At 36.4% G+C, this 22,991-nt stretch overlaps 1 protein-coding gene across 4 annotated transcripts in view; it reads left to right on the top strand.

Annotated features, from left to right (window-relative positions):
- GRID2 (glutamate ionotropic receptor delta type subunit 2) overlaps positions 1 to 22,991 on the top strand; it is a 1,534,703-nt gene that overhangs the window by 1,273,127 nt on the left and 238,585 nt on the right. For all 4 annotated transcript variants that reach the window (XM_045997867.1, XM_045997868.1, XM_045997866.1 and 1 more), the window contains one exon: positions 10,517 to 10,712. In XM_045997867.1, coding sequence (XP_045853823.1) covers positions 10,517 to 10,712 — 196 coding nt within the window. The remainder of the gene's footprint in view (positions 1 to 10,516; positions 10,713 to 22,991) is intronic.

Genomic DNA, 22,991 nt, shown 5'->3' with positions numbered 1-22,991 from the left:
CTTGGAGGGTATATTGAATAAAGTTTTTCCCATAAGTCAGCACTGGCCTTGATTCTAAGAACATTTTCGGTGTTGATTTGAAGTATAAAATAGGGAGTAAGCTTATTAAACATGCAGATTACCTTATATTGAGTAGGGGTGGTTATTGACTAGAACCACTGCAAGAATTCATAAAGACTTTGGCAAATTAAACAAGGTGATTATAAGTGAAACGAAGCTTAATAGGGACAAATATGTAATAATTCACTCAGAGATGGAAAAAAACAGTGTGTCTGTTTATGTGTGTGTATGTGTGTGTATTTATGAAAATTTAAAGCTGGAGGTGAAGACAGTTTCAGAATGAATCATCTGTCAATTAAAAATTGAAATGAAATGTTGTTGTTTATGAACAAAATGGCCAAAGTCACCTAGCCCTGTAAAAGTTGTTAGGGCTTTTTAAGCACTATCATGACCTATTTATGAGGTCCATAAATTATGCAAAAAATTACCATAGAAAAAGAAAAGATGCCTTAGTTAATAACCAAGTTAAAAAAAATGAGTAATAGATCCTGTGGGTAAGAACCACAGGAATTTAGTGCTTAACTCAATAAGGAAAAGGTTAAAAGATGAAAATGAAAAGTGTTTTATTATATAAAGAAATATTGTACTGGAGGTGATGAGTAGCTATTGTCCTTTTTCACTGAGAAGAAAATGAGAGGCTTATGTGAAATAGGCAAGTTTTAGGTTAGGCATGAATGAGAACTTCCTGTTGTTGTTTCCTAAGTCTGTAAAGTGCCTAAGGAAGAAGAATAAAGTCCATTTTGGAGATTGGCTTTTATACCTTAAGATATATCATCGAATTGTGTGATACCTCCAGGAACTCCTCCAAACTCTCTGATGTTATGATTTTATTAGGGTTCTCTCTTAACACCATTTAGAAATTTTTTTGATCCTCGGGGAAATTCATGGGAATTAGTCAGGTCTTTCCTGTATTTTCAATGATGTAAGAACATAAAAATGTATTATTCTATTGAAGTCTGTTGAAATATTTGAGGATATCATCTTAACAAAAATTTTATAATCAGCTTATAGTCAATAGTGGCATTATGAAATGCTGACCATACAAATTTAGGATAATTCCATATTTGTTCACAGTGTCCTGGGATAAATAAATATTGCATCTTTTTCATGGTATCTCAGGAAGAAACTGTACATACTATCTTCCTTACACAGATAATTGCAGGCTAATTAAATTCATAGAATACTGAGGCCTTTTGTATGAGATTCATAGAATACTGGGGCCTTTTGTAATGAATTATTATCTATCTATATATATACATGATGAAAGTCTACTTTAGTTAATGAATAAACTATTTAAAATTAGAGAGCAGATCCATAAATGACAATTCTGTCGGCAGGTAGAAAAATACAGTGTCTTTCACATATCAGGATTTAGGATTCATGATGTGACAAAATTAGTTCCTAGCTTATAATGTGGGTCAACAAGTCAGAGAAGTCAACCAGATTTTCCATATTTTCTCACATCTGTATAGCATTGTCATTTTTGAGAGAATTTAAGAATCAGTTTTATTATGTCTAACAGCAATAAAAAAGATGAGTGTTTCCATCCTCCTTTGTGATCTCTAAGATGACCTGTCATATCCACAAGCCAAATCAACTTTTAAACGTGCACAGGAATACAAGAGTCTCCAAACGCAGGAAAATAAGTAGCTTGTGATATCCAGTTTTATCATCTCATCTATATATATATGAATTTTCAATATGACCTGTGACCATCTTATCTAGAGCACATGGCAGACAGGGATGCCCCTGACTACTCTGTGAGGTGGAAGGTGCAGGAAATATTTCTAAGTCTCTCAGGAAGTCCTTGAGAGTCATCTTGGTGCCCAGTGTACATGGTGCGCCATGTAGGGACAGCATTCAGAAAGGAGAAGTGTCCTCTTCATGAGTACTACTACACTTTTTCTAGACCAAGCATACTTGAAACATAAGCCATAGAAACATTTTTCTAGATGTCTTCTCAGGCACAGAAAACAAAAGCAAAATTAACTCGTTGGGACTATACTAAAAGGAAAAGATTTCTCACAGCAAAGGAAACTGCCAACAAAACAAAGACAACCTACAGAATGGAAGAAGAAACTTGCAAAGGATCTATCTGATAAGGGGTTAATAACCAAAATATATTAAAAATTGCACAATTCAACACCTAAGTAAATAAATAAGTTCTTTAAAGATAAATAAATATTCTAAAGAAGTTCACAGCACAAAGGCCTGAAGCTGTCTTTTATCTAATTTACTCTGTTGAGGCCCATAAGGGCAGGTTTGAGGGCAGGTGAGGTGTGTGGGACAGAGTGTGGAGGAGACAGAACAGAGAAACAGGAAAAGACTGCACCATTCAGGCCCTATTTGAGTGTCCCACGTGGAGCCACCCTTCTCCTCTGACCCTCCTCTGTAAACCTTAACTGCTCTTGTTCCTCAGACAGCCCCTTTTATGAAGCACCCTCTCCATCCATGGGGCTTCTCTTGGGAAACTCTCTTTGTGTCCACAAGTAAAAAATCCTAGCCCTCTGCCTTCCTTGGTATCATACAGATTTGTTGGCCTCAGAATCTCATTTTCTGCTGTCTTGAGAAGGAAGAAACTCTGATACTTTGAAAGGAAGAAAGACAAAATCACTTTACTACTCCACCAAGGATTGCTGTGGCTGAGTTCTTTGTGAATTACCCTGCCCCACAAATTATACTTTTAAGTTATACAATCTAATCTTTAATGAGAAAACCATATTTCTTCCACAAACATGACTTTGATCTTAATCTTTATAAAAGAAGGAAGTTAACATTATTGGGCTAAAGAATGTTACTCTCTTCCCTGAGCCTGTTTTCAGTAAGTAGTGGCACCCCTCATGCACTTAAAGTAGCTCTTACTGAGTCTTCAGTAGGGACTGAGCCATTGGCAATGCAAATTGTCTTCTGACAATTAGAGTCTTGCTTGCCTCATCCTTGACCCTTGGTCCCCTTATATTTAATCAGATTTTCTGTATAAACCTGTGTCTGAGAGGGTTTGGAAAACATCACTGAAGAGAAGGAGCTAATAAAATGCAGAAATGTGGTTTCTCAGAGTGAGACTAGTGGTCTTTACCTAGGCTGCAAATTGGAAGATGGGAAAACTTTCTGTGGTGTTAGTCCATTCTTTTATAGACATAGCATACACACTCTCCTTCCTCTTTGTGTAAAAACTCAACCCTAGAGAGAGAAAAAAATTAGTTTTTGGTAATAATACTCAGTATTACCAAAGGTTACTATTCTCTCCCTGTTCTAGTGCTTATCTCTTCCTTAGCTGCTGTAATCATGAGTTCTTTTACATTTTTAATCATTTCAGTTAGCAGACTTACTAGAACAATTTGTGTCACCATTTCAGCTTGCTTCTGAAATTTTAGTCAGAAATCACTCATCAAAAGAACCACTACTTATTAGCTCCTTTTCCACAATGCTTAGGTAAGTCTCTCTTTCAGGAACACACATTCCACTCTGTACCAGATCCTACGTGACCCAGAAGTATGGACTATAACTTTAGCTTTTCCAAATACTTTATTTCAGTTCTATTTGTTTGGGTTTTCTTATTTGTCTTGCCTCTGAATTTATTTATTTTACCTACATGGCAAAATGTCTTGTTAAGTAATTCACTTGTGGTCTGATAGAGTTTTTACGGCTGATTTTATTACAGGGGAAGTTTCCAAATCTCCCTTAAAAATTAGTTGTTATTTTTAAGTGCAAAATACTGCTGACCATGATCAGTCATCTACAGAATGGCTGATAATGTATAATAAAAATCCCATTTTTATGCAATGCTAGCTTAATGGGAATGCTGGCTTTCCAAGACGAAAGCATGTTTCTAGTAAAAAAGCATAGCCAAAATATGTGAGCTTCATTGACGGCTCTATTCCATACCCTGGGCTAGGTTCTGAGTTTCAAAGATGAACTTAAAGAAAAATTATGGGTATCAGCAGAATGTATACTAGTGAGTTAAACAAAGAAGTAAAATTTCATAAAAAAATGCTAAAATGTGAACATATTCTAAGTGTTAGAAGAGCACAAAGAGGCAGCCGAGTTTGAACTTGACTTGAAGGGAAAGAATTCACCAGGTAGACAAGGAGACATCTTGTGCACAGCAAATGCCTACCAAGCAAGGAAAGATGAAATGATCTGTTTGTCCTATAATGGGAGTATGAATGAGGCACAAGTTTGTTTCTGAGAAAGGAAAACAATTTTAAGCCAAAATTTTGCAGGTATTGAATGCTATGGAGTTGGAAGATTTGGGGGGCAATAGGGTATATAGGAAGTATTTAAATAAAACTGGGATAGGATTATCAGAAAGAACACTTCAGCTGTGTTGTGGGGGATGGATTAGAGATGGGAGAGAATAGAGATAGGGAAAAGGTTTAGAAATAATTCTCCAGGAGCTCCTGGATGGCTCAGTCAGCTAAGTATCTGACTCTTGATTTCCTCTCAGATCATGACTTCAAGGTCCTGGGATTGAACCCCTCATCCAACTCCAGGCTTAGCATAGAACCTGCTTGGGATTCTCTCTCCCTCTCCTTCTGCCTCTGCCCCTTCTCCTGCTTGCACTCTCTCTCTGTCTCTCTAAAATAAATAAATAAATAAAATCATTTAAAAACAAGAAAGGAAGATTCTCTAGATAGAAACACTGAGAGTATTAGCAATGAGAAGACAAAGGTAGTGACAGATTTGTAAGATTCAGGAAGTAAAATATACAGCAGTTGATAAGAGATTAGTTGGGGTAGGGGACTTAGCAGAAAGGCCATGGTGAGGAATCTAAAATGAATTTAACTGGTGGGAAAAATAAGGAAATAGTAATTCCAAAAATTATAGCAGAGCATAACAGTAATAATAAGAGTAATAGTGATAATAGTAATAAATAATAAAATTAATAATTGCAACTACCAGTAACAGAGCCCTTATAGAGTGTTAAGTATTAAGGTGTTTTATATCCATATCTACATCAAACCTCCACATACCTAATTACTAAATTATTATTTTCCCTATTTAACAGGGAACTGGATTGCAGTTTAGAGAAAATTAAATAACTTGTCCAAGGATTGAAATGCAAGTCTTTCTATCTTCAAAGTCCAAGTTTGTAGAAACTAAGAGGTTGTCCAGTGCTGGCTGTTGGCTGTACCTCTCAGAGGTAGGCCTGCCTTACCTGACCACTGCAGTCCATTTTTCAATACGTATTTCTTCTTCTTAGGTCTCAATAACACTAAATATCAGTCTAGTGGATCTTTATTTGGTGTATTAGTTGTTTTTTTTGGTTTTAAATTTTGGAATACTTTTTCTTTTTTTTTTTTCTTTCTTTCTTTTTTTTTTTTCCCTCTGGAAAACCTGCCTCTGAACTCACCAAGTTCTTGGACACAACCACTGAACAGAAGTGGGAACGAGGCAGAATTTTAACGTGGTTACTGATGGGCTCTTAGAGCTATAACAATATCTTTTCCTTTGGTAGATGCTGAAATCAGCATCCAGAGGAAGAAAGTGTGGGAGAAAAAAAAAATACCTGAACTGAGTTGGAAGACATTTTTAATACATCCCCATTTACTAGTCTCTCTTCTACTGTCAGCCCCTTGTCCTGAAGGATCTAATGCCTATCCTATCAACCACGTTCCATTTCTTTTCACCCTGAAGAAAAATCCCTTTTGATGTGATAACTTAAGTTGCTTTGTTTCATTCCATTAAAAATGGGACTAGACTTACAATTCCCCAGACTTAAAGCTGACAGCTGTGTGTTGGTGAGCAGTACATAAAACCAAACTCAAATGTTTAAAAAGAAGAAAGGAAATGAAGATGAAAAAGAAAGACTTATATGTCTTATTTTAAAGTTTATATGGGTAAGATCTATTCTCTTGTTAAAGGAAAATAGGTAAAAATATGAGTGAAAGTTCACTACAGAGGGAAAAGGCATTAGATCTTTAATTAGTTGACAATTTTAGAAATGTAAGTAAGTAGCCACACATTCAAAGTTATGATTATTCAGTATCATTCATGAATCTCCTCTTCAACAATATAAAGGGATCACCCTGCCACATACCAAATATCCATTAGAAATTATTAAATAGGGCATTATTCGGAGATGGATCATTGTAATAATAATCTCCATATAAGACAATAGAGGGGTGCAGTTGGTTAAGCATCTGAAGCTTAGTTTTTGCTCAGATCGTGATCTCAGGGTCATGAGATCAAGCACCAATCAGGTTCCAGGCTAAGCAGGGAGTCTGCTTGAGGATTCTCTCCTTCTTCTGCCCACTCATGCTCTCTCTCCCTCTCTCACTGAAATAAATAAATCTTTTTAGAAAAACTAAAATAAAATAAAAATAAAACAATGGATAATTGTGACATGTCCTCTTGTACTCACCCTTAGACACTCTTATTCTTTCCATTGATAGTTGAGGAAATTCAGGTTAACGGGGGTTAACATCACACAGCCCACAAATAATCTATCTGCTCGACTTTAAAATCTAACTTACCCAATGTCAAAGCTACTGCTGTCACTAATACCTAATATCAGAGTATCACATGTATCAAAATTAATTTTCTATGCGTGAAGGGTTTTAAGTATTTATTTTTCTCATGGAAAGAGTTTGCAATCAGCCTAGATCCACCCCAATTCCTGAAATTGACTTTACAGAAGTGCCCTAAATTACAATTTCTAAGTACATATAATGTTCATGCAAATAAGTAAATATCACTTACCTATCATCTCTCAGTATTCTTTAGTACCCACGGGTTGCTAGTAGTACAGGACACCAGGAAAAATAAAAGTAGAATTTTGAAAAGATGATGGGAGAACAAGGCTTAAAGTAGCAAACCATTTGCTTTCTTTTATTATTCACCACTTATTGCTATAGACACTTTTTTTTTTTTTAAACTCTATGTGCGTGAATGGGGGTGTGAGATTGGGAGAGGGGAATTCAGGTTTAACAGATCTGCAGAGTGATTGTTTGCTGAGTTTTATGTGGTAAATGTGAGTTGTGTGAGATTAAGTGGAGAAATGGAATATATCAGTATGAGTATATTCCAAGTTAACTCTTTTCTAGAATGCTCTAGATTTTCCCATTTCCTTTGTGACCTGGCAATTGGCAATTGTTCAAAAAGAAATGACATTTGCCATGATAAATGAACTTATATATTAGTTACTTATTAATTATTTTAGAATTATTTTGCATTTAAAACTGATTTGGCAAAACAAAAAAACAATGATTTTGCATATCTAAATAATACTCAGATGTTGAACTTCAGATACAATTTTTTTGAGGAACACCACTTGTAGAACAATTTACTAGATTTCTTTTAAGGGTTCATACTATAGGCCATTCCTTTTCTGCTGATATTACTCTAAAATCTTACTAGAGTGAAAAATAATAGAATGACCACATAAAATGGTCACTGTCTTTCTGTGTTGGGCTCCTAAAACAGCCTTCACTTTCTGTAATAAGCTGTTTGTGCTCACTTCATTTTGCTTCATTTTATTTTTGTCACTTTTGGTACTGTCTCAGTGTACTATAATGGAACGATGCTGAATCAGGCAAGCTGTAATTTTTATTGCAAGCATATTTCAAGGCAAATTTATAAGCTAAACTTGATATCAGAAATGAAGCTGGAGGGAACATGTCTTTGTTCTAAGTTACAAATGCTCTGCTATTCTAAATTTGAGGTATGTTGAACGTAAAATGCCTTTTTTTTCTGACATCAGGAATTTCACACAGGCAGTATATTAAGAAATTCCTTTAAAATTTTTATTATGTACAAATCAGTTTCACCAGCAAAACTGTTTGTATGACAGTTCTATATTCAAGTTGTAAAGCTGATATTGAAGGTGATGTTATGCCACAGAAAATGATTCTATTAATGATCCTAACATTTGATTTCAATTTTCTTTTCATGAAAAGCTAAGAGGAAGTGTTAATTTATTTAACAGTATTTTACTGGTATGACTATTTGGGCAAACAAATTATATATTTAGAGGTGTGGGCATACAAAAATTTTACCCCTATATTATGATCTCACCACCACCAAATTGAACGTTTCTGAGAGTTATAATACAGGTTGATTGCCGAATGTTCTAAACAGCTAGTGGCCAATCCCATCCTGGGAGGGTCTCTGATGAAATGTGACATGGCCTTCTCCAGCCATGGGACCTTCTGGTTTTAGAAGGTGCAAGCTCCATACAACTACCTAGCCTAGGCCCTTGTATTAATAGGTATTGAACAAATTGCTATTTGCTACTGCTATTATAACCTGTATTGATAATGTTTCATTTCTTTTTTCCTGTGTTACCATTTTAGATCATCCTCCACTAAACAATGGGAAATATGTTAAAATGTTAATGTTTTTAATGTTTTTAACAGTTTCACTCCTACCACTGGAAACAGCAGTGGATGAGAAGTAAATGATCTTTGGGAACAAAAGTCTTATTGCTATACTGTTAACAAGATAATTGTGGGATATCCCAGGAGCAAGTGCCCTTTTACTCTCCTATGAGGTTGTACCCTAGCTATGTGTAGCTTGATTTTATTCTTGCTTTTGCCCTCAATTGTTCTTCATACTGTCATTTTATCTTTTTACAAATGGTAGAATTAGTTTAATAGTTGTAGAGTATTCCAGCAAATTTTTCCTTGGAAATAGTCATTTTTTAATTAATTTAATTTTATTTTATTCAGTGATCCATAATTCATTGTTTATGCACCTCACCCAGTGCTCCATGCAATACATGCCCTCCTTAATACCCACCACCAGGCTCAGCCAACCCCCCCGACCCCCCTCCCCTCCAAAACCCTCAGTTTGTTTCTCAGAGTCCACAGTCTCTCGTGGAAATAGTCATTTTTCAACACATCATTTTAAGCGGAAGTACAGAACAAAAAGAAATTATCATGGTAGTTTCCATAGAATAAATGATACACATCGACAACCTAAAACTCAATAAAATGTAGATTAAATTTTGCTGAAAGTTACTATTAGAAAATGGCATGAATGCTCCTCTAGCAAACACAGGCCATAATTTATTGTTTGCAATACAATTTTGCACATGATAGAAACTGGTGACCTGCAAGAGTATTCCCAATACCCTTGCCCAATGCTAGTGTTGTTTGCAAAGGCCCCAGGAAATCATTAGCAAACTCCATCTAGAAACAGACCAAAAGGTCAGAAGTATACATAACATGAGTTTCATGACCCATAGCTGTGGAGGGCTCTGAATATTCTTTTTCAAAATACGGCATAGTGTTTCAAAACATCTGCTGCCATTCTCAGAGGTTAGTGAGCTTGAATATGCCAGTGTCTAATTTTGTACAGTATGCCAAGACACATATTAGTTCTTAAACCTCAGTCATTAGAGTTGAGCAGCTACACAAACTCAAATGAGTTTCAGTGCAGCAGTAATTGGTTCTCCAAGTTAGAAAATACAGAGTGTCTCAGAAACTTAAATGTAAGGAAACTGACCACCAATTTAAGATGAATAACCTAGGACAAGTAGATACCATCTATATAACTCAAAGATAGATGTGAAAATCCTGACCATTACTGTGTATAAGAGAGAGCTGAAAATATATTCATCTTTCTGGAAACATGAATTCTGTTCTGTTTGAATACAAAAAAAAAAAAGTCTCTCTCTCTCTCCCTCTCTCTTTCTCTCTCTTTCATACCCACAGGCACAACATGCATGTGCACACACACAGACTTAAAGCAAATAAGAGGCAGTATCTTGCAGTAAAAATACTATAGCTTTTGAAGCCTACATTTGAATCTTATCTCATCCCTCACTGACTGTGCCACACTGAGCAAATGCTCATACTCTCAACCTGAGTTTTCTCATCGATAAAATATGTGAAATGCTTCTGAGAAATGGGGCACTGCTGTGAGAATAATGTATGTCAGTTGCTGGCATGTATATGGTAGCTGCTTGTTAAATAGTGACTGTCATAAATACTAATTTTTAAATATACGCTTCACCTCAAAATGTGTTGTTCATGCACAATGTAATTATTTTAAAAAATATTTAAACATTGCTACCTAAAAGAACATAGGCTTAAGGCTTATAATATATAGTTGTTTTTTAACTAAATGATTATGTGGTTATCCAGCAATCTAATTTAATTTGGTTTGGCCTTGATGGAATTGTTAGATCTAGTTTTGGTTTTGTTTTTTTTTTTTACAGTGAAGGCACACAGACACACACACACACACACACACACACACATATGAGCATTGCCTTACCATGAGAAATTTTCTTTTTTCTTTCAGTAATGATTTCATCTTCTCATGATTCATGTGTCATACACCCTAACAGCAATTCTTATATATTACATTTTAATATCAAGAAACCACAAAATAGGAAAGCAATTTGACATCTGTATTTACATATATTATTCTGTTTCCTATAACTTTGTTTATTTTCAGTTGAAATATTCAATACTCTTTATTGTGTCTCCCTTCTCTCCTAATCATGAAGATCTCTCCAGGACCTCTCCAAGCAAACAGACATCCCTTATGGCACAGTACTAGACTCTGCAGTATATGAACATGTCCGCATGAAGGGAATGAATCCTTTTGAAAGGGACAGCATGTATTCCCAAATGTGGCGGATGATCAACAGAAGCAATGGATCAGAGAATAACGTTCTGGAATCCCAAGCAGGCATTCAAAAGGTACTGGTCATTGTTCTGCTATAATAGTCTAGTCTGCTATTTTGTCTCCTATATTCGAATACTACATGGAGTTTGGTTTATTTCTTTTCTAAAAGTTTAACTTTGACACAGAGTCTGCAATTAAATTATACCTCGTATTGATTTAAAGGAGATTTTGAGTTGGCAGAGTGCTTAAGCAGAGGGAATTCAAAACCTTCTGTGCTGTGTCTAATGGATCTATCTCCAATAGAATTCCAAAGCTAAAAAACATAAACTAGTATTTTGTTCAGAACGGGTCAGGGACTTATGCACATGAAGACTGAAAAGGTTTTTATGAATCCCACTCCAAATATCATTAGGGTTATCCAATTCTTTCAAATGACTTTGGGGTATTTTCTATACTGCATTTCCTTTTAGATGAAAACTTTATCTTTACTTATGATTATGTGGTGGATAAAAGTTAATCTTGTCAACAAATAAGGTTCCTGCAAATGTGTGAAATGTAAAGTCTGGCGAGAAAAGAAAACTAAAATATGTGATCAAATAAAATGATTTAAATCATGATAAGTGCTATGGAAAAAAACCTTGGGTTCTTTTACAGAAATTAAAGAGAACATCTACTTTCAGAACAGTGATCAAGTATGGTTCCCTGAGAAGATCAAGTATTAGTGATGACCTGCCTGATCAGGAGCTGTTAATGTAGAGAGAGGGTGACAGGGCATCCAAACCAAGCACAACCTTAGCAGAAGTGTGGAGTTACATTCAAGAAACCAGCTGAAAATCAACACGAACTGGAACATGCCCAATGAGAGAACATGGAAAGAGGTTAGGAAGCAGGGGATAGATCATGAAGGACCTTGTTGCCCTTAATTAGGAATCTGGATTCTATTTGAATGGCAAAAAAAAAAAAAAAAAGAAAAAAAAAAACACTACTAAAATAAAGGAATGTGATGATACATTATTACCTTTCAAGAAGGTCACTATACCTGATGTATAGGGATTGGTAAGAGTATACAGAGCTGAAATAGTGAGACCCTAAAAGACTCTTGTAAATTTCAGAAGTAGCCAGTCACGTCAACACATGTAGATAAGGTCTTGCTTCATTCTTATGTTTTTACGCACACACACATATGCAGACAGCCCATATACCTTACAGTGTTTGTAGTAATACAAACTGGGTATACTTCCTATATTCTAGCATTTCCAAAATAAAAAATAAATCACAAGGGTATGGAATTTCAAATGTCACATAAAAGTGACATTTGATATTTGATTTTTAAATAGTCATGTATGTGTTAAGATATACGTATGTATCTTCCAAGGTGTTCAGGATTGTTTAAGAAAACCTCTCCTTTTCAAAGCATGTACATATGGTTTCCTATGTTTTCTGTTTCTTTTTTCCTTACCTTTATGTCTTTTAACCATATAGAATTTAATTTGACATTTGTGGATATGTAAAAAGAAATTATAGATACCTACCCTGAGAAAATTTCAGTTTGAGATTCTATGAAATGAAAGTGTTTTAGACTAAGCTATTGATAAGTTTGCTTGTGTGCTAAGAAATTTAGTTAATTCTTGTAGGTTTTGCCATTTCTTTCTCTTTAAATATGTAGCCATTCCATCATCTTTCGACCTGGGCTAGTGTTTCTCATGCTGTTATTAAATGTCATACATTAAAAAAAAAAAAAGTCTATTATGAAGAACAGAAAGAGCCCTGTTTCCTGGTTCTTCCAGTTCTTATGTGTACAACTTTGGGCAAGCCCTTTGGCTTCTCTAAGACTCAGTCTCTTCCTCCCTAAGATTGTCACAGTGTGAGAATTAAAAGCCTGCAAAAGACATTTCAACATGGGTTTGAATACAGTTCATTTTTTAAGCTCAAATATTTAAATGTAACTAGTTACTTAAAATCTGTTGGCCCCAAGATTTTTATCATGTTGATAAGAATTCCTACTTCGCATGTTTTTTGTCATATACATATATATACATATGTATATACATATATATATGCATCAATAAATAATATGATTAAATAATAACTTCATAAAAAGATCCTTAAGATTACCTGAAAGAATGTAAAGGTGAGCAATAACAACAAAGCTTTATTATATAGTATCTTCTAAGATTAAGTTAAAATTGTAACATATTTGAAAAGGTTAATTAATAAAAGAAGTAGAGAAGAATTTCTACTCTTATAATCTACTGATAAAGAGGGCTTATGAGTTTTAAAAAACTGCAAATCATGTCACCTAGGTTTATACCATATTTATTTAGTTTTCTGATTCACTAGAGGGGCAGTGAAGAATGTTCTTATGAATTCATAATGGAAAATACCAAAGTGAAATTTGCTTGTTATATGTATTCTTTCAACCAAAATCAGAGACAGCTGAAATTGATTTGATCAAAAAATAGGTAATAATAATGAAATGTATTTTGCTTCAGTTTGTAAGGTCTTGGCCAGCTTCTCTTAAAGCACAAAACCAACCAACCAAAAACCAATAACCTTCTCACCTGCTAAAGCTCACTGGGAGTCTATAAGATTGAGAACTGTAATACATGAAATGTGGTTGTGGATTCTTGCTTTTGTAACTAGTCTTGCACATCTCATACAGCAGCTTCCTCTTCTCTGTCGTTGGTTTCTAATTTGTTCAGGCAGAAAAGACTTTAGAGGTCTTCTAGGTCAATTTTCCACAAAAGACCAAACTTCTTCTACAGTGTCTTTGACACGAGTTCATATATGTAGTAACTACCTTCCAGGAAACCCTGCATCACTGTGCAAACAGTCCTTGCAATCTAATTACAACTTTAAATAGATACCATTAATGTCTCAGGTTATGTTTGTTCTTAATTGTGCTACTAGTCTCATTAAGTTTCTCTTACTTGAAGGTAGAGCTTTATCCCTTCTAACATCATTCTGCTCATACTAAAGAAAGCTGTATAAATGAGGATTAAGTAAATGAGTTCTGATATGCTATTCTTGGGAGACATTCACCTGTATCAGACTAGCCTAATTAAAGTAGAACAAATTTGATTCTGTCTTCCTTTTCCCAGGACATTTTGCATAAGCAGAAAAAATGTATATGAAAATATAAGTGAAATATTTCGTGCATTCATTCGACAATCATTTATTGAGCATCTGTTATGCATCAGTCAGTATTGTGGTCACTGGAGTGAACATAAATGAAAGCAAAACTCATTCATAGAGTTCATATTCTAATGGAGGAAGCAGACAATAAAAAAATTAAATATGTTGTATTTTAATAGTGATAAGTGTTAAGGAGAAAAAGTAGGAGAGGGAGAAGGGGGACAAGAGGGAAATGATCTGCCTTATTAGATCAGATGTCCAGGGAAGGCTTAAGAAAATGACATTGGAAAAAAGACATGAAGCAGGTTCGAGAGAAAGAGTTGTATATCTGGGTGACGTGTTTTCAGACAGAGGGTCAGCCAATGCAAAGGCCCTAAGGTGGGAGTATGCCTGGATGTTCTAAGACTGTGAAGGAAGCTAGTATAACTCAGAAATAAGGTGTAATATCAGAAGAATAACAAAATCCGGGAAGTAGAGGGCCAGGTGGTAAGGGAGAAAGCATATCATACAGGGCCTTGTTACCTGCAGCATAATCCTGTGAACTAGCAACATCAGCATCTTGGGAGCTTGTTAGAAATGCAGACTCCCCTCCCCAATGTCCATAAGAGACTATGGACTCTGAAAAACAACCTGAGGGTTTTGAAGGGTCAGGGGTGGGAGGTTGGGGCAACCTGAGGGTTTTGAAGGGTCAAGGGTGGGAGGTTGGGGGAACAGGTGGTGGGTAATGGGGAGGGCACGTTTTGCATGGAGCACTGGGTGTTGTGCAAAAAGAATGAATACTGTTACGCTGAAAAAATAAATAAAATGGAAAAAAAAATAAATAAATTACATACTTCAAAAAAAAAAAAAAAAAAAGAAATGCAGACTCTTGGGCCCCACCTAAGCCCTTCTCAATGTAAATCTCGGTCTAAGAAGATTCCCAGGTGATTCATATGCACGCTAAAGTCTGAAAATGCTAATACAGAGCTGTATAAAACATTCTAAGTGGGCTTTTACTCTGTGGAAGATACAGAACTTAAGAAGGGTTTGAACAGAAAAGTAACATGCTAAAACTCATATTTTGGCAAATCATAGGTAAAGATCTGACTAGGAATGAAGGATCTGTCCATAGTACTGAAATAGAAAAGTCTGGTTATTTAGAGGGCAATATTTATTTTCTGATAGCCTATTAAACTCATATGGTGAAGAACAAATTATTCTAAAACCCCAGCAATGAAGACTACTCAGGAAGAAAAGAAAATCAGGATTGGTAGGATTAAAATCCTAGCCAGAGGATCCCTATGCATAATACTTCAGACTACAGAGCTCAAAGAGGATATAAAAATCCGATGGATACTATGGCAACAGGGAAATGAGGGGTGGTGTTGGCAGCCGCAGTTTTCAATCAGAAAGATAGCATCAATTTTCAAAGCTAATTAGGCCACACAAGTCCCAGAGCAGTATGGGGAAAGGGAAACTGACGAGGTCCAGGTGTGGAGCAAAGCCACTGGGCTCAGGCCCCAGCCCTAATGCCAGCTGGAAAATTGGAGTATTGAAACGAAAACCAAGACAAAAGATCGGTCATGTCAAATGGGCCAGTATCGAGGATTTTTGAGGACTGACGCATAAAGACAAATTCTAGACCTTATGAAATGATGGGTAAGCCTACCCTCTTTATTGATCTGTGGCTGAAAAAAACTGGGTGGAGTGAAGCTACTGTTTTATTTATTCATTCAACACCTATTCAGTGAGCACCTATTTACCAGGCACTGTTCTTGGTATCAGGAATCAAACAGAACAAGGAAAGTCCCTGCCCAAATGGAGATTATTTTGTACTGGAGAGAAAAAAAATAGACAAGCCCATAAATATATGCTCTGAAAAAAAACTGGAAAGGTAAGAATGAAACAAAGCAGAGGAGGAAGAGGGTTGTTGCCATCACTTATAAAGTGGTCTCAGAAGGCATCCCTGAGAAAGTGACATTTGAGTAGAGACCTGAAAGACAACAGGTATGACCCATGAAGATGGTGAGGAGACAGTGAGGACAGGAGCTCCAGGCAGAAGGAAAATTACTGCGAAATTCCTGAGGCAGAAGGTAACTTGGCATGATAGAGAAATGTCAAGAACAATGTGGCTGGAGAAGGGTTCATGGGGAGTGGATAGGATATGCAGGGGAGGTAGGAAATAAGATCACAGTGGGAGTTAGAATGGTGGCCTAAAGATGATCAAGTGTGGGCCCCGCTAAAGTTCCAACTCTATCTTCTTTTTAAATTGAGATATAATCAACATATAACATTATATTAGTTTCAGGCATATAACATAATGATTCTATGTTTGTGTATATTGCAAAATCACAATAAGTCCAGTTAACATCAGTCACTATTGTTATAAATTTTCTTTTTGTGATGAGAACTTTCAAGATCTATTCTCTTAGCAACTGCTACATATGCAATAGAGTATAATTCACTATATCACCATGCTGTACATTACATCCCCATGACTTATGTATTTTATAACTAGAATTTTGTACCTTTCAATTTCATTTACTCATTGTATCTTAATTGGGGAATGGAAAGCATTTGAATATCTTAAAGCCATTCAGGAGATTCTGATTCACAGTAAAGGTTGAGAATCAGTGATATAATATCTTGGAGCCGCTTAAATGACCCTGACTTTTTAATAATTCTGAGGTTTTGAGCAGGAGAGTGACATGAGCTGACTTACTTTTTAAAGCTCCACTTACAGTGTTGTGTGAAAAATAGGAGAGGTCAAGGCTAGAAGCAAGGAGAAGAGTGAAGAGAGACTACTGTTGTAATTCAAGTGAAACATGATGGTGGATGGACCAGAGTGCTTATGGTGGAAGTGGTGAGCAGTGATTGAATTTGAATATATTTTGAAAGTCACTCTGACAAAATTTTGTAGAAGACTGAATGTGGGATATGAAAAAAGGAGTTAGAAATGAGCCCAATATCTCTGGCCTAAGTAGTTGGAAGAATGAAGTTGGCTTTTATCGAGGTTGAGAAAATTATGGGAAGAGCAGATTTGGGAAGCCAAATGAGAATTTGCCTTTGGCACGATAGTTAATATGAAATGTTTATTAATTATCCAGGAAAGATGCCAAGAAAGCTGCTTTCTATATATGAGTTGAGTGTTTAGGAGAAAGTTCTAGCTGGAGATTGGAGAATACTAGCATAGAGTCTGTATTTAAAGTCGTAAGACTCAAATGATGTCACTAAACATGTGTTTATCTATCTAGAAAAGAAAGCTATGTAAAGACTAATCCTGGGACAATGTAGTATTTAGAGGAGCAAGAGTCAAAAAAGATAGAGTCAGGGAAGGATCAGCCAAGGAAGCAGAGATAAAACCAAGAGTGCTTGTTTAGAAGCCAGTGAAAAAGTGTTTCAAAGAAATTCAAATGCTCAACTCTGTCAAATGATGCTCAAGTATGGTGAAGACAGGGAATTATTGATTTTTTTGGCAACCAGCAGTCACTGATGACCTTGACAAAAGCAGATCTGGTAGAGGGAAAGGAGAAGAAATTAGAGTTAGATTGGAAAGAAAAAGAATGAGAAGACAGGCAGTGGAAATTACAAGGCTAGGTACTTTTTGTTTGCTTTATTTTTTATTTTAATTTTTTTCTATTCAAGTATAATTAATATACAGTGTCTTGTTAGTTTCAGGTGTACAATATAATGATTTGACAACTTTATACATTACTCAGTGCTCATCAGAAGTGTACTCTTAATCCCCTTTATCTATTTCGCCTGTCCTCTACCCACATTTCCTCTGGCAACCACCCATTTTTGTTCTCTATATTTAGGAGTCTTTTTGTTGTTGTTTTTCTTTTTTTCTTTGTTCATTTGTTTTGTTAGACTGGGCACTTTGTAAAGGTGCTTTACTGAAAGGAAATGCTGAGTAATAGTGGGGAGGGTTCTAGAGTAGGATGTGGGGTTTGGGAAAATTTTTTTATGAAAAAAGATATATACAATGTCCCCATACTAATGAGATGATACAGTAAAGAGGGGGAAATTCATGGTGCAAGAGAGAGACAAGAGCACTGCTGGAGATTTGTTCTTGAGATCTAATGCACAAGTTGGGGGGGGGGGTTGGATTTAGGAGCACAGTACATCCATAGCAAAAAGAGAGAAGGTAGAACATATGGACATACATGCAGATAAGTTGGAAGATATGGTAGTGGAAGTATATGGAAAATAATTTTTTACTGATTATATTTACTCAGAGAAATAAGAACCAAGGCCATCACTAAAATATAAGTAACAGGATAAAGATTCTGGAGAATTGAAGAGAGAGAAGATAGGAATAGTTGTTCTGGGGAATGGGAGGAATAGTAGATGAGTGAAATATAATGGTATTCCTAGAAAATACTAATGGCTCTTTTGAAGTAATCATCATGGCTATAAATTAAAACCAATCAGCATGAATATGGGCTTTTTTGTAACATAAACATGGAGTTTACAGAGATTTCACCAGAATTGGTGTTTATCAGATAAGCATGATAGAAAACAATAGGATGAGGGAGTTGAGAATATATCCAAAGAAATTATTATTATGAGTGAGGGAATCTCAACTGAGAGGTTCCCTCTGAGCTATCAGAGGTATCCTCTGAGACTGAGGATAACAACGGGATGACATGTGGGAGTCTGGGTGGCTCAGTCAGTTAAGCAGCTGCCTGCAGCTCAGGTCATGATCCCAGTGTCCTGGGATTGAGGCCCACATCAGGCTCCCTGCTCAGTGGAGAGCCTGCTTCTCATTCTCCTTCTGCCTGCCGCTCTGCCTACTTGGGCTCTCTATCTCTCTGTCAAATAAATAAAATCTTAAAAAAAAAAAAAGAAAGAAAAGAAAAGAGGATGACATGAACAATGAACTGTTGGTCTGGATGGGATCAAAAAACTATAGGATTCCATGAACCAGAAGGACATGATTGGAAATAATACAAAGTTGGTTCCAAGATGACACACTTGAAATTGAGATGATGAAGAGAGTGCTAGTATTGGAAGTGATATGACATGGGAGTGGGTGGCTAAGGTAGGAGGAAAGACATAATCTTTGAAGATGAAGAAGCCAAGTACTGGAAGAGGATGTCTATGTGAATAATCAAATCACCAAGAATAACTACAGAACTAGAATTTGAAAGAGTGACAGAGAGCCAAGTGGCAAAATCTTTGAGTCAGCAGATGCCTACAGTAGGAATGAGTGTAGTCTAATAGCATGAGCTTCAAAGCCAAGGCTCTAGAAGTGGTTCAAGGGACAAGAAGGATACCTACCCATGATCCAGCCCCGGTGATACGAATGTTGTAGAAGAGAAAAGTAATCATCATTTGAGAAAACCAAAAGTAATGTAGTATCTGCAGAAGAAAAACAAACGAAGGTTAAAGGAAGTTTCAAAACAAAGCAAAAAACAGATGGAGGATATAGGCAGGGCTTAGGACAGTCTCTTAAAACCCTGTGACTCAAGATTACTCCCATCAGGGGGCACCTGGGTGGTTCAGTCGGTTAAGCATCCAACTCTTGGTTTCAGCTCAGGTAATGATCTCATTGGTCATGAGAATGAAGCTAGCAGGAACCAAATTACATAAAAGAAAAAAGGCTGTGAGTAGAAAACAATTTTCAACTGTTGTGGGTTTACATACAGTAATTCCTGGTCTTAAGCATCTCAAACCCATGAACCACACTGGTCATATTCTTTTTTCCGGTTGTTCCATTCCCCTTCCTCTTTGAACACTACGGCATCATTTGGCATTGGGTAAAGATGCCAAAGTAGGTGACAGTTATGAGCAGAGAGAGGATAGGACCTAACTTGGGCTACAGTGAATGACTTGGTAATACACTAAGTATATGACCTTAAAATCATGGTTAGGCCCCACTACAGAAATGAATAATCAGACGGAACACAACTTGGGGAAAATCAAAACAAAATACTAAACAACTTTGGATCTTTGAAAATGCCAGAAGTCCTAGACTGTCATACCACTGGGCTTAGAAGTAGCTGTGCATTTACTACATTTGCCCTTTGCCAAATGATTTCAACAAATAAGATATGATTTACTTTAGCACTTCAGCAGGCATCTGGGAGCTCAGATCCCATTGACATATTTCCCGCTCCCCAAAAATCAAAGGTTTTAAGTCCATGTCAGTTATTCCATAGTGCAAGAAGAGAGTCAGTGTGACAATAAACAACGACAACAACAAAACACACAGTGGCTCAGTCAGTTAAGAGTCTAACCCTTGGTTTCGCCTCAGGTCATGATCTCAGGGTTCAGGGATGAAGCCCTGTGTCGGGATCCATGCTCAGTGTGGAGTCCACTTGGATTCTCTCTCTCCCTCTGCGCCTCTCCTCACCTAAATTAATAAGTAAAATCTTAACACACACACACATACATGCTCACTCATAGAGATCATTCCCAGAAGCCTTGGCAATGCATTTTTAATGCCTGGGATTGATTGTTTTTATTATTTTCTTAAATATTCTATTTATTTATTTATGTATTTGACAGAGAGAGAGAGAGAGAGCAGGAATAGTGAGAGGAGCAGAGAAGGAGGGGGAGGGATAGAGCAGACTCTGCTGAGCCTGGAGTTCAATTCCATGACCCCGAGATCATAAACTGAATAGAAACCAAGATTGGAGGCCCAACCAACTGAGCTACCCAGGCACCCCTTTTAAAACATATTTTTATTTCTAATAATCTTCATAGATGTTTGAGTTAAAAATTAGTCTTGATTAGCTATGTTCTCAAGGGTAAAGGTGAAGTCCAAAACTATATCCTTCTTAAATAGTCATAAGCATTTTAGCTTGAGTTAGAATGTTAGGTCTTACAACACACAAAGCAAACTGAAAGCTGAAAAGATTTTTTCTAGATGCCCAGAAAAAATAGGCATAGACTCTGTAAATTAAAGTGAAAACAATAAAGTGGTATTTCTTGTATATAAAGATGATAGCACTTAGCTGCCATTAACAGAGCATGTAATTTTAAAATTACTTTTTTATATAGTGATTTAATCTATGATGAAAGCCAGACCTGCTCCAATTCTTCTTTTAATTAGCTACATTCAATTCCAGTTCATCTACTCATTCACTCATTCCTTTAATCAACAAACATTTATTTAGTGGTGCTGAATACGATGGGCACAGAGGATACAGAAATGGTTTAGTCTAGTGAGTGTGGGGCAGTAAAGTGCGATATAGCAGCTGATCTACAGAGAAATGTACAAGATCCCAAAAGAAAGCAGAGAAAGGGAATTTATCATAGCCTGAGGGATGAGGCTAGTTCAGATCACAGAGGCTTCCAAGAGGAAGTAATGTTAATCTTAGAGTAAGTAGGATTTAATTAAGTAAAAGAGATATAGGAGTAAGTGGGATAAGGAGACAGCCTGAACGAAAACATGGAGGAAAGAATACAGTACATGCAGGAAATAAAAAGCAGTTACAGTTACATATAGGTGCTTATACTGGTCAAGTTTTTCTGTGGAAAAAGAACAATTTATATATTCATATATTACATTCATATATTTGTGTGTATATGTGTGGATGTATGTTTATATAAAAAATGAGATTTAGTATAAGGAATTGGCTCGTGCCATTATGGAGGTCGACATGTCCCACAAATGGCTGTTTATAAGTGGGATACTCAGGAAAGCTGATGATTTAAATTCTAGTGTGATTCTGAAGGCCTGAGAACTAGGAGCTTTACTGGTATAAATCCCAGTTTAAGAGAAGGAGCAGACTGATGCCCCAGCTCAACGGTCAGGCAGAGAGAGAAGGAGAGAAACTTCCTCTAACTTTCTGTTCTATTCCAGTGCTCCCTGGGTTAGATAACGTCCACCTACCTTGGGGAAGGCAATCTGCCTTACTCAGTCTACCAATTCAAATGCTAATGTCTTCTGGAAACACACTCATGGGCACACCCAGCAATCATGTTTAACCAGGTATCTGGGAATCCCATGACCTAGTCAAGCTGACACATAGATTAACTATCCCAGTGCTCTCATACAGTGAAAAGGGGTAGAGGAGCAGTTTGTGCGGGTGGATCACAGACACCTGCTGGGTTGCATATCATCTGAGCCTGCCACTGGATGTTAATTAACTGTATAGTTTTAACTAAATGAGCAAGAAGGTGCCAAAAAAATAATGAAAAATATTGGAAAAGAAATGTCTGGACTGGAAAGAAAATATACTCACTTTGGACCTCGGTTTTCTTCCTTTAACTTAAAAGTTGTGGAAATGAGGGGGCCTAGGTGGCTCAGTGGGTTAAAGCCTCTGCCTTTGGCTCAGGTCATGATCCCAGCATACTGGGATAGAGACCTGGATCAGGCTCTCTGCTCAGTGGGGAGCCTGTTTCCTCCTCCTCCTCTCTCTCTCTCTCTCTCTTTCTCTCTGCCTACTTGTGACCCCTTCTGTCAAATAAATAAAATCTTCTTAAACAAGGAAGTTGTGGAAATGAAATCGATGAAGTCTGAGAATCCTTCTGGAGCTAATATTCAGTAAGTCTTAGGACCCTAATTTTAAACTGTTTAATAGCCACATGAGAGAAGTGCACTTCCCAGGTAACCGCAATGGCCTTAGCTGTCATTCCTAGTTTAACACACAGTCTGTCCCTCAAGCATTCCTTCTACAAAGGAATACCAGCTTTGTAGTTCCCCAGGGTGAAAAATTATAGGTAGGTGCATCTTTGTTTCCTTGTGGTTCCATTAGGTTCACAAACGTCTTTATTCAACAAATAGTGTAAATGGTTCATGGCCTTGGTTTAGTTCTTACTCTTGACAATTACTTCCCAAATTGGAAAATGCTCATACATTTTAAACATTTCTGTTGGAAAAACGCAAAAAAGTAAAAAAGTATAATTCCACAATGCTTTTAAAATCAGCTCACTCTATCCATCCAGTTTTACCCTCAGTTAACCTCCATCAAGATGGCAGGGTGCACATCTTCGTGACTTTCTTTATTTAATGGGCACATATATGCTGCAGTTTTTGTTTGGTCTCCATTTGGACTTTTTTTAATGAAATGTTTTCTGCCTTTGTCGTTACCAATTTCTGTCATTAACATCTTTCAAGTTAGCATATATATTTATACATCATTGTAATACCTTCGAAATAGTCTATGAATTACCTTAATTTATCAAATTGTTAACCTTGGTGAGCACTTTGAATTTTTCAAATATTTATCTCCTATAAGCAGCTATGATGAACATTTATTTTTATATATTTGTTATTATTTTCTTTT

The sequence above is a fragment of the Meles meles genome, chromosome 2 (genome assembly GCF_922984935.1).
Source record: "Meles meles chromosome 2, mMelMel3.1 paternal haplotype, whole genome shotgun sequence".
NCBI classification, from domain to species: Eukaryota; Metazoa; Chordata; class Mammalia; order Carnivora; family Mustelidae; genus Meles; species Meles meles.
The sequence above is the reverse complement of the archived record's forward strand: the minus strand, read 5'-3'. Positions and strand labels throughout refer to the sequence as shown.